At 40.5% G+C, this 17,126-nt stretch overlaps 1 protein-coding gene across 1 annotated transcript; it reads right to left on the bottom strand.

Annotated features, from left to right (window-relative positions):
- Positions 1 to 7,865: 7,865 nt before the first annotated feature.
- Positions 7,866 to 9,219, bottom strand: LOC110900498. The gene is made up of 3 exons (XM_022147386.1): positions 9,048 to 9,219; positions 8,175 to 8,984; positions 7,866 to 8,062 (listed from the first exon to the last, which is right to left on the bottom strand). The coding sequence occupies exons 1-3, from the start codon at positions 9,217 to 9,219 to the stop codon at positions 7,866 to 7,868; spliced, it is 1,179 nt and encodes a 392-aa protein (XP_022003078.1).
- Between the last annotated feature and the right edge of the window lie 7,907 nt (positions 9,220 to 17,126).

The following is a 17,126-nucleotide window of genomic DNA, read 5'->3' as shown; positions in this document are numbered from 1 at the left end:
TTGCATTTGACTAAGGAAGATTATAAACATCTCAAGTATCCATCAGATCTTCATTTTGCAACACATAAACAAAAACCAAATATCCCTCTTGCTATCCCTGTCATTCTCGGCCATACCATCACCACCATTTTCTCACCACTAAACACCACTTTAAAGTCCATTTCAAGCAATTTTAAGGTGATATAAGGAAGTTGCAAGCATGGAAGAGCATTAGTGGGCACTTTGAAGTTTCTACATCACCATCTTCTTCATTCCAGTGTTCACCAATCTTGGGTAAAGTTGTAAGATCATCTCTAGTCATTTTCAAGCTTCTTATGTTATGTAGAACCATAAAGCACAAGTTGATCATCTTGAACTTCACAAAAATCAAAGTTTAAAAACCTAATAACAACATAAAAAGTCTATAAAAATGATATATTATGTGATGATTATGTTGATTTGAGTTAGCTAGTGTATATGCTCTTGATGATGTTGTTAAAGTAGATTGTTAAGTGTGATGATCTTGGATGAACTAGGCTAATGATGATGATCTAAACATCTTGATGTTTAGATAAAAACAAGATCATCATCCTCATGATCCATGGACTTTACTATAAACTTGAAGGTGAATATTAACAAATATAACTTTTATAAAAGGTAAGAACCATGATTTACATTTTACAATATGGTGGTCTTAAAAATAGATTAAACAAGGTTGTTTAAATGAAAGAACAATATTAAAAAGCTTGAGAAGAATGTTAATTTGTAATGATCTTGTTAAAGAATATAAAAGTGTCACCATTTTAAAAGTATTGTTAGAAAATATATATATATATAAAGTCCATGGAAAATGAAGATGTTATGGATGAATTATGCATGCAAAGTTGACGATTTGAGCTTGAACTGAGATTGATGATGATTATGGGGCTTAAACATGTTTAAAATACGTTTTTTAAAACGTGGAAAACGTTATAGTCTAGGGGAAACTATGGCGAAATTTTTTAAATCTTAATCGTGATTAAGGTGTAATTAAAGGGTGATTAACAAGGCTAAACGTAATTAGCAACCTTAATCATGATTATCAAGTTTCAATGAAAAGGGTAAAGTCCTAAACTCTAAGGGTTTTTATAAACACTTAAATATAATTGTCATAATTTAAAATGAAGATATATATGTATATGTATTTTTAAGGTAAAAATATATATAGAATACCATATCTTGTGTGTATAAATACTTGTGTATTGTGTGTTTATACTAGAGTTAGGAAAATACTAATCAAATACGAGAATACATCATACATGAAGACCTTATAAATACTTAAATGTATGCACACGAACATGAACCTTCATGAATATATGTACTTGGGAATTTATTACACAAAATATACACACATGAAACATGCTTATGTTATACCCCAAAACTCAATGCGGACAACGGACAATCAGACGTCGGACAAACCATTATATAACTATATATATTGATAAGATGACACATATCTGAAACCGATATGAAATATAATTTAAACTCTATAATGGTTTTAATACGTCGTCATCGACAACGATCACCTTAGCGTCGCGACAAGGAGCGTGTACACATCTTACCTACAACATTCGGACACTCTCGACACGAAAATATATATTAACGGTTACTACGAAGAACTCTAAAAATAATATATTTTTAGACTTTGGACAACATGTATTTCAAGGATCCTAAAGTCCGGAAAGTATAAAGTGAATAATCACTAAGTGCAACTACATAAGTATACAAGTATAATAATATGTATAAAATACGTACAATGATACACTTGGTGGAATTGCAAGAATACAAGAATTGTACATGTATACTAATACGTATAAAATACGTATAATAAAACACTTGGTGGAATTGCAAGAATACAAGAAATGTACATGGATACAAATACATATAAATACAACATAAATACCAATGATGAAATGTACAAGTACAGGTATATACACGGTATATGTATACGTATAAAATACGCAAGGACATAGTGATTTACTCAAATACACTTGTTGAAGTGTACACTCACAAAGAATACCATACATGTACATTAATGTAAATATGATGTTAAAAATAAGTATTTTAACTATTATATATAGAAAAGATATACATATATATTTGTGAAACAAATATACACACTCTAACCGAACATATTTATACTTGTGAACGAGGTTCACTAAACTTAAAAATATATATTTGAAGAATATATCTTACATGTAACGAACATATACCGTGCGTGGCGCGGAGACACTTATGGGCTAGGCCCACTCACACCATGTGGATCACGGAGACTCAATTTGGGTTAGGCCCATTCTTACTTGTCCAAGGCACAAAGACTCAATTGGACTAGGCCCATTCTCACTTGTGCGAGGCACAAAGACTCATGGGCTAGACCCACTTATGCTCGTGCAAGGCACGAAGACTCACGAAGGGCGAGGCCCGTTCGTACACATGATGAATGCAAAATATATATATATAAGAAGTATATATATATATATATTAAAACAAACATATGAAACAAATGCCAACATATTTAAAATATACAAGGGTTCCAAATACGTAACAAATACAAATGCAATAACGTTCAAGAGGAGCAACATGTACACCGTTTAATAGAAACCCAAGTGTCTAATGGGTTAGAACACTTGTAGGTTGACTCGCGCATTGGATGCCCTACTTGCTAGCACATACTATTTACGGACGCAATATTGTGAGTTCATGTCCCCCTTTTCTTTCAAGTGTTTATTGTTTTATAAATCGTGAGGGGAAATACATGTTACTATGGTATGGTTAAGCTATGGAATGAAATAGTCGGACCATGTGTGAATAGGATCGCTTAAGCGCCATTAATCTTGTTTAAGACCAAGGAACAATAGGGGTAGATCTATAGGGTACGGGCGAGCCCCACTCATGGGTCCTTGTGTGGCCGCATAGATTGCTTTTGTTGTCCCCGCCGGGTGAACGGTACTAAATCGTCTATGGGTTGAGTGCTTCCTATGTCGTTACACATATTAATGTCCTTGTAAAACATTAATGATCATCAAGTTCATTGACGCTTTACAAACCAGTTTCCTATACTTGAACTTTCAATTTTTTTTAAGATTCATTTGATGCGCATACTAAACACATGAACTCACCAGCTTTTGTTGATGTTTTTAAACTTACATATATTTCAGGAAATTAAGTGGATCTTGGTGAGGATGGTTACAAGGTTATCAAGATGTTGATGTCATCCACGTTCTAAGGGTTTGGTCCATACATTCCGTCTTCGAACGGGACATAGGATGCAAAGCCTTGATGTTTAAAAACTTTATTTTGGACAATTTTATTTTGTAAAAATTATTAACTTATGTTGTCTTTTGTTATAAAAAAAAACTTATGGGTTGTAATTTCAATTACGGGAATGGATGAACATCGTGCATGTTTTATTTCATATAGTTTGTTTACTCATATCGTATGTAATGGAAACCGATCAAGTTCACACCGTGCACTTCCGCCTATGAGCGGGTGTGACAAAGATCGCTTATACCACTTAAATGGGTTAGACGAACTAAGAATACAATCATATTCCAACTCTAAAATCTATAAGGAATGCTCAAAAAGAATACATGATAAATATATAAGCGAACTTAAATAATTTAGAGAAGGAGATCAAGTACTACTCTTTAACTCAATGCTACGTCTTTTTCTTAGAAAACTTAAGTCTAGATGGAAATCCTCAAAGAAAGGAACGAGGAACCACCATGTCAAGTGTGTTATGACACTCTAGAAACTTGGAGCTAAGAGAGCGGTACGATAACTTTGTGACAGGACCCTTGCGTGTCTTTCTTGAGGCACCCTTGCAATCAGTTTCCGAATTCAACCTCAATTTCCTAAGCATGTTTGCCCTTAAAAAGGGCATTGATGATATGTTTGACAACGAAGCGGTAACCTTTCGTTGTGGTGGTACCTGGTTTGGTGTCTCTTTGGCTCAGTATGGTGTGGATGTGGGAATCTACACCGAGGAAGAAATTAGGGAACCGGTCTTCAGCGACAGCATTGTAGAAATGCCCAACGACACACGGAATACATTTTGGGGACAAATTCGGGAAGGGGTTTACAATCCAAGCGCCACAAAGAGTTCCAAAATTAGGGACCCACTCATCCGCTACATTCATCGGGTCCTTAGCGGTTCCTTGTGCAATATAAAAGATAGTAGGGGTGTTGTGAACCTTCGGGAGCTAACTTGTCTATATTGCATCCTGAACTAACAACCCCTGAATGTCGCCTACATGCTTCTAAAGAATATGACCACCAACGCGAGAGCTACACATCCCACACCCATATTCTTTGGTGGTTGGATTGCCCGGGTCTACAAGACCTATGCCTCACACACCCACACAACTTTTCCAAGGGGGTTGGCGTAACCCGGGCCGATATCAGCCTCTACCTCAGCCTCGTTGCCGACTGCAACAATGGTCTCTTACGCTTTAAGGATAACAAGGGCAAGATTTGGGGCCCAAATGACCCAGATCAACTCCTTTCCATTGAGGACGACCCTAACCGTCCTCCGTGTTACTCTTATAGGTTTGCCCGGGGATCCTCCTCTCAAGAAGGAAGAGATTTCCCTAATATGCACAATTTATATAACATTATGTAGAAAACACTACAGGTACCCCGAAATGCCTACAGCCTAGGCCAGAGCACTAGCACCCGGGTCGGGAGCATGGAAAGACACATCAACTCCATGCGCACCAACATTTCATATATGCGGGAGCACATGGCCTACAGGGACAAGGAGGAGGAGGGTGAGGATTTGGAGTCAGATTAGAGGACAAAGGCAATGGTGATGGCGTGGTGGCGACATACAGGTAAAATCTTCTCTCTCTCTCTCTCTCTCTCTCTCTCTCTCTCTCTCTCTTTCTCTCTCTGATGGCGGTGATGATTTGCGGGCTGCGACCCACTGAAACAATTAACTTGTTGAACAATTTACTTTTTCCTACTTTTTTTTTCTTTTTATGTGGTTGTAGTGATGGATATTAACATTTAACTTTCGTAACTAAGGATTTTATATTTTCTTGTTAGATTGTGTTGTTGTGGTGTGAATAAGCATACAGGTAACTTTGGATGCTTGGATCCACTAAGCATACAACTTCCCCAGCTCAAAACAGGAGGCCGGACACCTTAACAGCTGTTTTCAAAAAGAAACAGTAGCTTTACACGGGGCCGTGTCTCTAAGACACGCCCTGTGCCTCCTTGTCACCGTAACTTTTTCTTTCTGAATATGCCATATGGGGTCGTGCCTCTTTGACACGCCCCCGTGCCCAGCTTCTGTAAGTTTTCTGATACTGGCACCTTCACATGAGGTCGTGCCTCTGAGACACGCCCCCATGCCCAGTGTCTGTTTTATGAAAATTTTGTTGTTTTTAACACACGTCTTACACATTTAATCAATCTAACCAATTTTGGACACATTGAGGACAATGTGTAATTTAAGTGTGGGGGAAGAACTTAAATATTGTTTGTCCTAAAAATGAGCCTTATACAAACTCTACTTGGAACAACTAAAACACCCCAAATCTTTTTCAAAATTTTCTTTTTATTTTGTTTTGTCTTGTTTATAGTTTAAGTTAGAAAACCAAGTTCTAAAAAGTTCAAGTTTTTACAAATTTACAACCAAAAGCGCCATGATATAAAAAGAACCATATAAGGAAAATTCATAAAAAGGGCATGGCAAATTTTCAAAATTTGATTGTATATATATTCACATTTTTACCCCTTTTTCCCATAAAATTGTGAATTTTGAGCCTTTAACAAGCATCCATATCATATATATATATATATATATATATATATATATATACACTAAATGCTCATCATTCATTTCTTGTGTGAATAGCCCGTACGGTTCCTACGAATCTAGAACTTGACAAGACAATACATTCTCGGTTACTAATCCGAGTAAGTATATGATTGAGGGATTAGGATTTTTGAACCCCCTTTTCAGTTCAACGTTATTTTCCATTTTTATCTCCCTACAAAAACACAAAAACTCCCCGTAGTTAACCCTTTGAGCCTAAACTTTTCTTTTTAAAACCGACAACACACCATCACCCCAAAACCATATTTTTAACTAACCTTTTATTTTAGTAAAAACCAGTTCTTTTGAAAAAAACGCAAAAACATGTGACTTTATTTATCAGAAAAAATTGTGTATATATCTCTTTTTGTTTGAAATAAATAAGCAAATACATTGCTTATAAGCACTTGTTTAAGTTCATAAAGTCACAAATAAAATTTTCAAAAGAAAACCGACTTTTTACGCCTTTAGCCACTTTTCAATAAAACTACCCTATCCTTAACAGAAAACCTATACTTCAAAATCTTCTTGATATTTACAAAGATTAAGTCAAAAAGGAGGAGGTTTGATTGATTGTCAAGCTTATGATAGGAGTAAGTTCCGTACTCGGACCGAGCGTTTCACTTATACATCTTTGGCTTAGTGTTGAGTGATCACTTGTGAGGTATGTGAATGAATATATAGCTAAATGAAATTTTAAAATATATGTTATGCTTATAAATATTTGTTTTTCTTCAAAAGTTCTAAATAAGGGCCATGGGGCCATGCCGTTGACAAATGGGGCCGTGTGTGCAGAAGAGCTGACAAGTGCATTAAATAAAGAGAGAGAAGATGAAGGACATGGGGCTATATCCCTGCTGACTCGGACCAATATGTCCGAGGGTAGCGTTGCCTCCAAAAGAGGAACATGGCACAATTTGCATTAATAACTTACTTAGTTATCTTTCAATAATCCGGCCTTGCGGGACTGTATCCCTGCTGACTCAGACCAATATGGCTAAGAGTACCGTTGCCTCCAAAAGAAGGACATGCAACTATAACTAAGATAATCTCTTAAAAAACCTAAAGTGCGGAAATCATCAAAGGATACTTAAATGATAAGTCGGAACCAAGTGATTCTTTCTTTTTTATTTGTTTCTTTTACTATTTAGTTTCTTTCTTTATTTTTACATGTTTAAATTCTTAAAATTTGGGTCGATTAGACGTTGACGATAAACCGGTATTAAAAGTTCTCGTGTCCTTGGATGACCTCGGTATCTTACAATCACTATACTACGCTAACGATGGGTGCACTTGCCCAAACGTGTTGTAGAGAGTGATAGTTTCATATCATGTTTTATAAATTTAAAGCTTGATAAAAGAGTAAAAGGTACTTAAAAAGACATAAAAAAAAATCAGTACACTCCAATCACCTCACATTCAATGGTCAGACAAACAACTTTCCAAATACTAAACCAAAGCTTTCAAAAACTTAACAAACAACTTTCCAAATAAATATGGTAAAAACTAGCATACCGTATAAGACTAGTGGGTATGAGGAGGCTCATCCCCATAAGGATGGGCCGCCACGTAGGCGCCACATCACCATCCCATGGAGGATGGGCCTCCTCCATTTTTGAGGGGGGTGGAGGATGGTAAAAACTAGCATACCGTATAAGACTAGTGGGTATGGGGAGGCTCATCCCCATGAGGATAGACCGCCACGTAGGAGCCACATCACCATCCCATGGAGGATGGGCCTCCTCCATTTTTGAGGGGGTGGAGGATGGGGCTACCCCACATATTTTTTTATTGTTTAATTTATTTATTTGTTTAACTTTTATTGTTTAATGTTTAATTTTTATTGTTTAACTTTTTTATTTGTTTAACTTTATAAAAACAATTCAAAATTTAAATAAAAATAAGACATAAAAGAAGATAATAAAATCCATTATATAACATAAATAAAAACTACATAACCTAAAAAAATACACTACCTGAAATTTATAAAAAAAAGACAACATTTAAAAATTTAAAAAAAATTATACTACTCATCTTCGTCTCCGTCACCGTCCCCGCCGTTTACGTTGTTCCATATATGTTCTACCAAATCGTGTTGAAGGTTTGCATGCGTGTAGTCGTTGGTTAGCGCGAACGAGTTTAAATCCTGTTGCGTCAGATCTACCGGGACAGTATTCCCGTAAGATGAATTCTCATCATACTCACAAATCGCCCGACCTTCGTCTTCAATAATCATGTTATGGAGCAAAATGCAAGCGTACATACAAAGGCGCAACCTGTTCGGTGTGAACGCACGTGCCGGTTGTTGAATGATGGCCCATTTTTTTTGTAAAACACCAAAACAACGTTCGATGCCTTTTCTTGCAGCTTCTTGACGCTTGGCTAATTTTTTTCCTTTTTTCATCCTCGGGAAATGAAATAGTCTTGACAATTGTAGACCAAGACGGATATATTCCGTCAGCAAGATAATACCCGCGTCTATACTCAACCCATGAAACTATAAAACGGGTGTGTGGACCAGTTCCATTAATGACATCGCTAAAGGTCGCCGATTGGTATAGCACGTTGAGGTCGTTGAGTGAACCAGGGAGCCCAAAGAAAGAATGCCAGATCCACAAATCTTGTGATGCCACAGCCTCAAGTATTAAGGTTGGATGGCCGTGATCACCTCGCGTGTATTGGCCTCGCCACGCAGTCGGGCAGTTATGCCACTCCCAATGCATACAATCAATGCTACCAAGCATTCCCGAAAACCCGTGCCTTGCTTCATGAGCTTGATACAACTGTTGGACATCATACACGTTTGGTTTCCGCAAATATTGTTTGCTATACAATTTCACCACATTATGGTAAAACCGATACAAACATTCCCGCGAAGTTCTTGTCGACATCTGTAAGTACTCGTCCAAAGCGTCGGGCACTGTCCCGTACGCCAATTGGCGAATGGCTGCAGTACACTTTTGTAACGTGGTGAACCCTTCATAATTCCGAGCATCGGGTCGTTGCGTGAAAAACGGGTCTAGCCCAGCCAAATCATCAGCAATCCGTGTGAATAACCGGCGACTCATTCGGAACCTTCGTTTGAAAATGTCGGCATTGTAAAGGGGTGCATCCGAAAAATAATCGTTCACCAATTTCTCGTGTACTCATGTCGTAAAAAATATATAAATACAAGGAAATATATAAATATATATTATTAATGACAAACCTTGGCGGTCTCTGTTAATCCGTATTCGTCTGGTAATAACGTTTTCAGACGAGCCATCTTCCTCTTCCTCTTCCTCCTCCAAAAGAATCTGCGCCGCCTTTACCACAGCGTTTGCGAAAAACATCTCCTCTTCGTCAGAAGAAGACGAGGACCACCAAGAATTAGATACCATTGTGGATGAAAAGATGTTTTTTTATAAAAGATTGGTATAAAAAAGGGAGTGTTTTTTTTTTTTTTTTATAAAAATGGATGAGAATGGGAGAAGAATGGGTGAAATATTGAGGAAATGGTATAAAAAATGGAAGAAGAATGGGTATATATTTAAAGTGAAAAATGTTTTTTTTTTTAATAATTCTAGCCGTTACAAAGGCTATTTGTTTGAAAATGGGCCCGTTGACTTCGTCTGTGGGGAGTCGGATACGCCGGGACGGGAAGATGGGGGCGGTGTGGGGGACCAGCGCCGCGCCTCGCCGGGCCTAAGCCAGCCCCCATACCGCTTAGTCTAAGCATTCAATGGTCTGACTATGTACCCTTCAATTAGCATCATTCATATAAGAACGACAATAAACAAACTTAAATAAAATCAGTCATTCATCATCATTGATAAAATGCCATAAATAAGTCATAGAACATTCATACATATCCAAAACCTAGGTTACCGATGATCATTAATCTCACATACCCAAAACTTGACCAACCCAAGTAACCCATTTAAACTGTTGTAACTAACACTGATTATCAAGTACTAAAACCCAAAAATGATAGACTAAACTAACCAACAACAACAGTTATAGTTATGATATTAGATATGGATCATATATGTACAACAAAGGAGCCGGAACCCTTCACAGACGACATTGGAAACAAAGGTCAACCCGAAACCCCCTACCGGTCCTCATTAGGACCCGATATTGGATCCTAATGTGTTGTCTTATGATCGAGACCTTGATTCTAACTGGAATTCAAAGATAAACAAACCAAAATTCAGGTTTATACAAGGCACGATTCTTGAAATCAAAGTTCAAACGCAAAATTAAGAGAATGTCGTACCAAGAACGTGGAATTTGATTAGTCTAACAACGTATTGCCTCATCTTCTTGATGATCGGAGCTCTGTATCACCGGATAATGTGGTTGCGATGGTAATGTTGATAGCGAGAGGGTTTGGGGGAGACGAAGGAGTGGAATGTGACTTATGAAGGAAGTTATGGGGATTAAAAGGTTGGAAAAGTTTCATATTTTTGTAAAAATAACATTTCTGCCCTCCCCACCATTAAGTTATTTGACGGTCAACTAACGGTAGTTAGTGGGAGGGACTTGATTGCATGCATTGACAACCACATGGACTTGATTTTTCGGTTTTTTTTCAAATAGGGGTTGAGAGTGTGATTGGGTGTAAACTGTTTAGATGATGGATATGTTGTTTTTAATCTTCAAAATAACCAATACTTTTTTAGTTCATACCCTAATATTTTTTAGAGATAAGGTTATTTAGAGATAAATAAACTGTTTAGATGATGGATAAATAAAGTGTCACGTCACCAAATCACTCTCACTCATTTTATTTACTCTACGCTATTAGGGGACGAGGGGCGCCCGATCCTTAGCCAACAGGTACCCCCTACCCGCAACCCACACATCGCCACCTGTGGTGCGAGTATAGCCTGACGGGTAGGTGTGACACCTCGGAATTTTTATCAAATGATATGGCAACACGTGTCCGATTGTCACACCCCAACCGATGGCGGAATCATCGGGGCGCGGCACTGAGCGAAACAGATTGTCCAGAAGTTTCCACAATAACTATTATTACAAATTTAGTTAAATGATACGTCCCATACCGTATCCCAAATAAATAAACAAGTTATCATAGAAAGCAACTAGGCAAATAATTCTGTTCCGACAACTCAGATTCAATTATTATTACAGACAATTGTTTATTATTTCTAGACTCCCTAGCCTTGAACTTTTGAAGTTTTCGTTGCAGCATTTGAGAACACTGAAGTGTTCCTACCTTTCAAGTCGATCGATCGAACTTGTTCGTTCGATCGGCTAGCTCACTCGATCGGCTAGCTCACTCGATCGGCTAGGAATTTCAGAATTAGTCCTCAACTGAATGTCACTCGATCGAACAGTCTGTTCGATCGGCTGGCATTCCCTACTACGAACGAGTTGTGAAAACGATTAAGTGTTGAAGTATAGTATTTCATGATCCGAAGAGTAATGTTCACCAAACGCAGTTTGATCGAACGTCTCTTCCTCAATACTATGCTTCCTGAAATTTTAAAAGTGTGGGACCATGTGCTAGCCGATCGGCTGGCCCGGTCGATCGGCTGGCATGTCCGATCGGCTGGGCTGTTCGAACAGCCTAGTCGTTCGGCCAGCAAGTCTGACCTGGTCGGCCTTTCATCTAACACTTGGCTGTTTGATTCTTTGTCATTATATCGAGGTAGTTTGATAACGAGTTGAACTATGACACCTTCGTTCTTACTCGTCTCTCCGGTTCGGACAGGAATCACCCAAATCCGTCTGTTAAGCGGTTTAGAACGTCGGCTTAGAGTTTAATCCATTGTCGGTGAACCTCGTAGATAGAACCCGAATCTTGAACCTTTTAACTGTTTGAATGATTAGTTAGCCGGTTCAAGCTCCGCTTCTATTGGTTGAAGGCATTGAGTGTAAAAAGAGTTGAAAGAAAGTTGGGATTCCTTCTTTCAATCCTTCACAACTTGTGGATGTTTAGATCTTTGTTAGATCTTAACTTGTTTATGTGGAAATCGGTTAGATCTAAGCTATTCATGGTTGAATGAGGCCAAAGTTTGATGTTCTTCAAGAACACCATGATGACATCACCCAAGAACACTTAGATCTTGGTGATTTCACGGTTAAAATCCAAGTTTTGAAAGATAGAAAGGTGTAGAATCAAGTAATGATAAAAAACGTACAAGGATTAGAGTGAAAACTTACCAGGATTGAGAGAAATTTGAGAAAAGATGAAGAATAGGAGCTGGCCGGTCAGAACTTTCCAAAAGTGGAAATGAAGACAAGGACAGCCCTATTTATAGGCTTCCAAAAGAGGAAAGTGGCAGCCGATCGGCCAGGAGCTCCGATCGAGTGGGCTGCTCGATCGGCTGGCAAGATGCTAGCCGATCGGCTGGCCTGTTCGATCAGGACGCCTCCTATTCGATCCGCGTCACACTTTGAGTATTTCGCGACGGTTTTCGATGTTTCGATTTCGATGGACGATGATACGAATACGATAGGGTTCCTAGTCAAATTACTTTTAATCCCAACCACTATATCTAACATACAATCTTCTATAAGTCACGTTTCGATGTCGGTTTCGATTGAGTTCGGTTGCTTTTCGAGTTTCGATTTGATTTGATTTTCGATTGATTCGCTTGAATACCACACCAAACATAAAGTAACACGCACAAGTAACACATAAGGCACACACACACGTATATCCATACCAAAATTCACATAATTCGATTCTCGAGTTCGATGATTGTTAGATAGGTTTGATTACTGATTAGTTAACTTTATCGCATTGTTACTTCCTATCATTCACAGTCGTAGATCGGTTTGCGTTAAAAACATTCGATTACTCGATTCTTGCTGATTACAACACTTACTCCACATAATACAACTAAAACATAAAAATAGACTATCTACAGTCAAAGAAAGTCAAAGTTGACTTGGACTTTGACTTTGACTTTGACATTCGAAAACACGGGGTGTTACAGCCTCCCCTTGTTTAGGGAATTTCGTCCCGAAATTAGGCTCGAAGGCTACACAACGCCGTGATTTACCTATTTGATGTTTCAGATCTATTTATTTAAACAACTGCGGGTACTTGGCCTTCATGTCGCTTTCGAGTTCCCAAGTGAACTCCGCGCCTCGTTTGCCTTCCCATCGGACCTTCACGATCGGGATGCGAGAGCGCCTGAGTTGCTTGGTTTGGCGATCCATGATTTCGACAGGCTTTTCCACGAAGTGTAATGTTTCGTTGACCTGAAGATCGTCGAGCGGCACGATTAGATCATGATCAGCAAGGCATTTTCGGAGGTTAGAGACGTGGAAAGTCGGGTGGACGTTACTGAGTTCCTCCGGTAGTTCGAGTCTGTAGGCGACTTTTCCGATTCTTTCCAGAATCCTAAAAGGTCCAACGTATCGAGGCGCTAGTTTCCCTTTCTTGCCGAATCTGACCACACCCTTCCAAGGGGATACCTTTAGGAGTACATAGTCACCAACGGCAAATTCCAGGGGCTTGCGTCTTTTATCGGCGTAACTTTTCTGTCTGTTCCGAGCTTTCACCAAGTTGTCTCGGATCTGGTGGATTTTGTCAGTCGTTTCTTGTAGAATCTCGGGACCGGTTAATTGCGAGTGACCGATCTCGTGCCACACAATAGGCGATCGACATCTTCTACCATATAAAGCCTCGAAAGGTGCCATTTGAATGCTGGCATGATAGCTATTATTGTACGAGAATTCCACCAATGGTAGGTGTTTGTTCCAACTACCACTAAAATCTATGACACACGCTCGGAGCATGTCTTCAAGAGTACGGATCGTCCTTTCAGTCTGCCCGTCGGTTTGAGGATGGAATGCAGTACTTAGATTAAGTGACGTACCAAGGGCCGCTTGAAACGTTTCCCACAATCACGAAGTGAACCGAGCGTCACGGTCTGAAATGATGTCACGAGGCGTACCATGATTACAAATGATCTCGTCAGTGTATATTTGGGCTAGTCGTTCCACCTTGTAGTCTTCTCGTATCGGCAAAAAGTGGGCTGATTTCGTTAGACGATCAACTATAACCCAAATACTGTCGTGACCAGATGGCGTGGGCAGGAGTTTCGTTATGAAATCCATAGCTATACTCTCCCACTTCCATATAGGTATCGGTGGTTGTTCGAGTAAGCCAGAAGGTCTTTGATGTTCAGCCTTGACTCTTGCACAAGTTAAACAACTTCCAACGTAAAGAGCGATATCCCTTTTCATACCCGGCCACCAGTACTTATAACGAAGGTCCTGGTACATCTTATCTGCACCGGGATGAATAGAGTACCGGGACTTGTGGGCTTCATTCATGATAATCTTTCGCAAATCGGTCCGCTTAGGGATCCAAATTCGGTCCAGATAATAGAATATCCCATCTGATTTGCTTACTAACTGAGCTCCATCGTGATAGATCCTCTCTTTCTTCAATGTACGCTCGTTAAAGCAAGCATGTTGAGCTTCGTGGATAAGGGTTTCGAGATTGTGCTGGGCTTGGATGTTTCGGGTACTGAGCACATAACTCTTTCTGCTGAGCGCGTCGGCAACCACATTCGCCTTGCCTGGGTGATAACGAATCTCACAGTCGTAATCGTTGAGAAGTTCTACCCATCGGCGTTGACGCATATTAAGCTCTCTCTGATTAAAGATGTGTTGTAAACTCCTGTGATCAGTGTAGATTGTACACTTAGTGCCATATAGGTAGTGTCGCCAAATCTTCAATGCAAAGACAACCGCGCCTAGCTCGAGGTCATGGGTTGTATAGTTCTTCTCGTGGATCTTGAGCTGACGAGATGCGTAGGCTATAACCTTGTCTCGCTGCATGAGGACACAGCCGAGACCAAGGTTAGAAGCATCACAGTAGACAATGAAGTTGTCGCTTCCGTCGGGCAGCGTAAGAATCGGTGCGTTGCACAGCATATGTTTGAGAGTTTGAAAGGCAGTCTCTTGTGTGTTTCCCCACACAAAAGGCTTGTCCTTATGAGTAAGAGCGGTAAGCGGCACAACGATCTTAGAGAATCCTTCGATGAATCGTCGATAATAGCCCGCTAGTCCGAGAAAAGAACGAACTTCTGACGGGTTCTTAGGCGTAATCCAGCTTTTGACAGCTTCAATCTTCGCAGGATCGACATGGATACCCCGACTATTCACTATGTGACCCAGAAACTGAACCTCTTCCAACCAGAATTCGCACTTGGAGAATTTGGCATGGAGTTGGTTCCCCTGGAGTAACTCGAGAACCAAACGTAGATGCTGCGCGTGTTCGGCTTTCGTTTTGGAATAAATCAAGACATCGTCGATGAACTCGAAGACAAAACGGTCAAGATAAGGCTTACACACACGATTCATCAGGTCCATAAAAACCGCGGGTGCATTGGTTAGACCGAAGGGCATAACTACAAATTCGTAATGGCCATAACGGGTTCGAAAAGCGGTTTTAGGAATGTCTTCCTCTTGAATCCGTAGCTGATGATATCCTGAACGTAGATCGATCTTAGAGAAGCATGCTGCACCTTGTAGCTGGTCAAACAAATCGTCAATTCGGGGTAAGGGGTATCGGTTCTTGATGGTTAGCTTATTCAACTCCCGATAGTCGATGCACATCCGGAACGACCCGTCCTTCTTTTTGACGAAAAGGACTGGTGCGCCCCAAGGAGAGGTGCTTGGGCGAATAAAGCCTTTTTCGAGTAATTCCTGGAGTTGGTTCGAGAGTTCCCGCATTTCGGATGGAGCGAGTCGATAAGGGGCTTTGGCAACGGGGTTAGCTCCAGGAATGAGGTCGATGCAGAAGTCGATATCACGACTTGGTGGTAGTCCGGGAAGATCGTCAGGGAACACCTGAGGGAATTCACGAACCACTGGAACATCCTTGACTTCAACTTTCTTTTTCTTTCCCTTCTCCGCTACTACAATGTTGGCCAAGAAAGCTCGGTATTCCTTGCAGAGATACTTGCTGGCTTGAATACAGGACATGAGCTTGAGACCTCTTGACGCTGTTTCACCGTACACACACAATAAATCACCATTCGCGAGCGAGAATCGAATCATCTTTTCAAAGCACACAACTTCAGCATGGTTTTCGCGAAGAAAGTCCATGCCTATTATGACATCAAAGCTTCCGAGTTGCATTGGAATAAGGTCGATTGGGAAGATGTGATTGTTGAGTTCGAGAGTACAATCACGGAGTACTGAATTAACGGCAATAGTTCTTCCTGTAGCGACTTCGACTTCGAATGACGAGGATAGATAGGAGCGCTTACGACTAAGGAGCTTCTCGAATTCAAATGACACAAAGCAGTTATCGGCTCCAGTATCAAACAAACATGATGCATAAATACCATTCACAAGGAACGTACCATTAACCACGTTGTTATCCGCCTGAGCCTGACGGACATTGATGTTGAAGGTTCGGGCATGGGCTGTTTGCTGCTGTTGTTGCTGTTGCTGCTGGGGCTCTTGCCTAACCACCCTGTTCGGGCACCTGTTTGCAAAGTGGTTAGGGTCACCATATGCAAAGCAGACTCGAGCATTGACTGCAGGTGCTGGAGCTGCTTGTTGACCTTGAGGGGCAGGGAGTAGAGCCTGGTTGACAGTGGCTTGAACTGGGGCTTGACAAGGACCATAGCGACAGTTCGCAGTGAAATGACCGTAAAGGTTGCAGTGAGCGCAAAAACGACAAGCTAGACCCACTGGATGATGATACGAACATGTCGGGCAGAGTGGGTGAGGGCCTGTGTATGCACGCTTTGCTGGCGGTGCATTGATCACTGGAGCTGAGCGAGGGTGCTGCTGTTGTTGAGCTGGTACAGCTTGTAGAGGAGTGGCGTTTGTCGCGGCAGCACAGCTCTTGTTGCTGGAGCTGTTATTGTTCTTCTTTCTTCTCGAAGACTTGGAGGATTGAGCAGATGAGTCGGTGGGTGCTGCAGTGGCTTGGTGCAGAGACTTGGTTTGCTTATCCCAGAAGCCAGACTTTACCCGCTTGTCATTAATCTCAGCGGCTAGCAGGTAGGTTTCTTCGATCGTTGCTGGCTTGGCGGCGTGAACAAAGTCGGCTACATAGTCGGGCAGGGCTCGAATGTACTTCTTGATGGCTTGATCTGAGGTCTTGACTTGATCAGGACAGATGATGCTAAGCTGCTTGAAGCGAGCAGTGGGAGCAGCGTTGTCTCCATCCTTTTGCTTGATTCCCCAGAACTCGTCCTCCAGCTTCTGGCGTTCATGAGGAGGGCAGAATTCTTCGATCATTTTTTCCTTCAACTCCTTCCATGTTAGCCCGTAAGCTGCATCATTTCCGCACTTGTTT

The sequence above is a fragment of the Helianthus annuus genome, chromosome 13 (genome assembly GCF_002127325.2).
Source record: "Helianthus annuus cultivar XRQ/B chromosome 13, HanXRQr2.0-SUNRISE, whole genome shotgun sequence".
Lineage (NCBI taxonomy): Eukaryota > Viridiplantae > Streptophyta > Magnoliopsida > Asterales > Asteraceae > Helianthus > Helianthus annuus.
The sequence above is the reverse complement of the archived record's forward strand: the minus strand, read 5'-3'. Positions and strand labels throughout refer to the sequence as shown.

What these genes read in the sequence shown, in the direction of transcription:
- LOC110900498 (XM_022147386.1), bottom strand. Translation starts at nt 9,219, where the DNA reads ATGGTATCTAATTCTTGGTGGTCCTCGTCTTCTTCTGACGAAGAGGAG. An exon ending in GATTAACAGAGACCGCCAAG is followed by an intron (nt 8,985 to 9,047) that starts GTTTGTCATTAA and finishes TTACGACATGAG; the next exon opens with TACACGAGAAATTGGTGAAC. An exon ending in GCATCGAACGTTGTTTTGGT is followed by an intron (nt 8,063 to 8,174) that starts GTTTTACAAAAA and finishes TGATTATTGAAG; the next exon opens with ACGAAGGTCGGGCGATTTGT.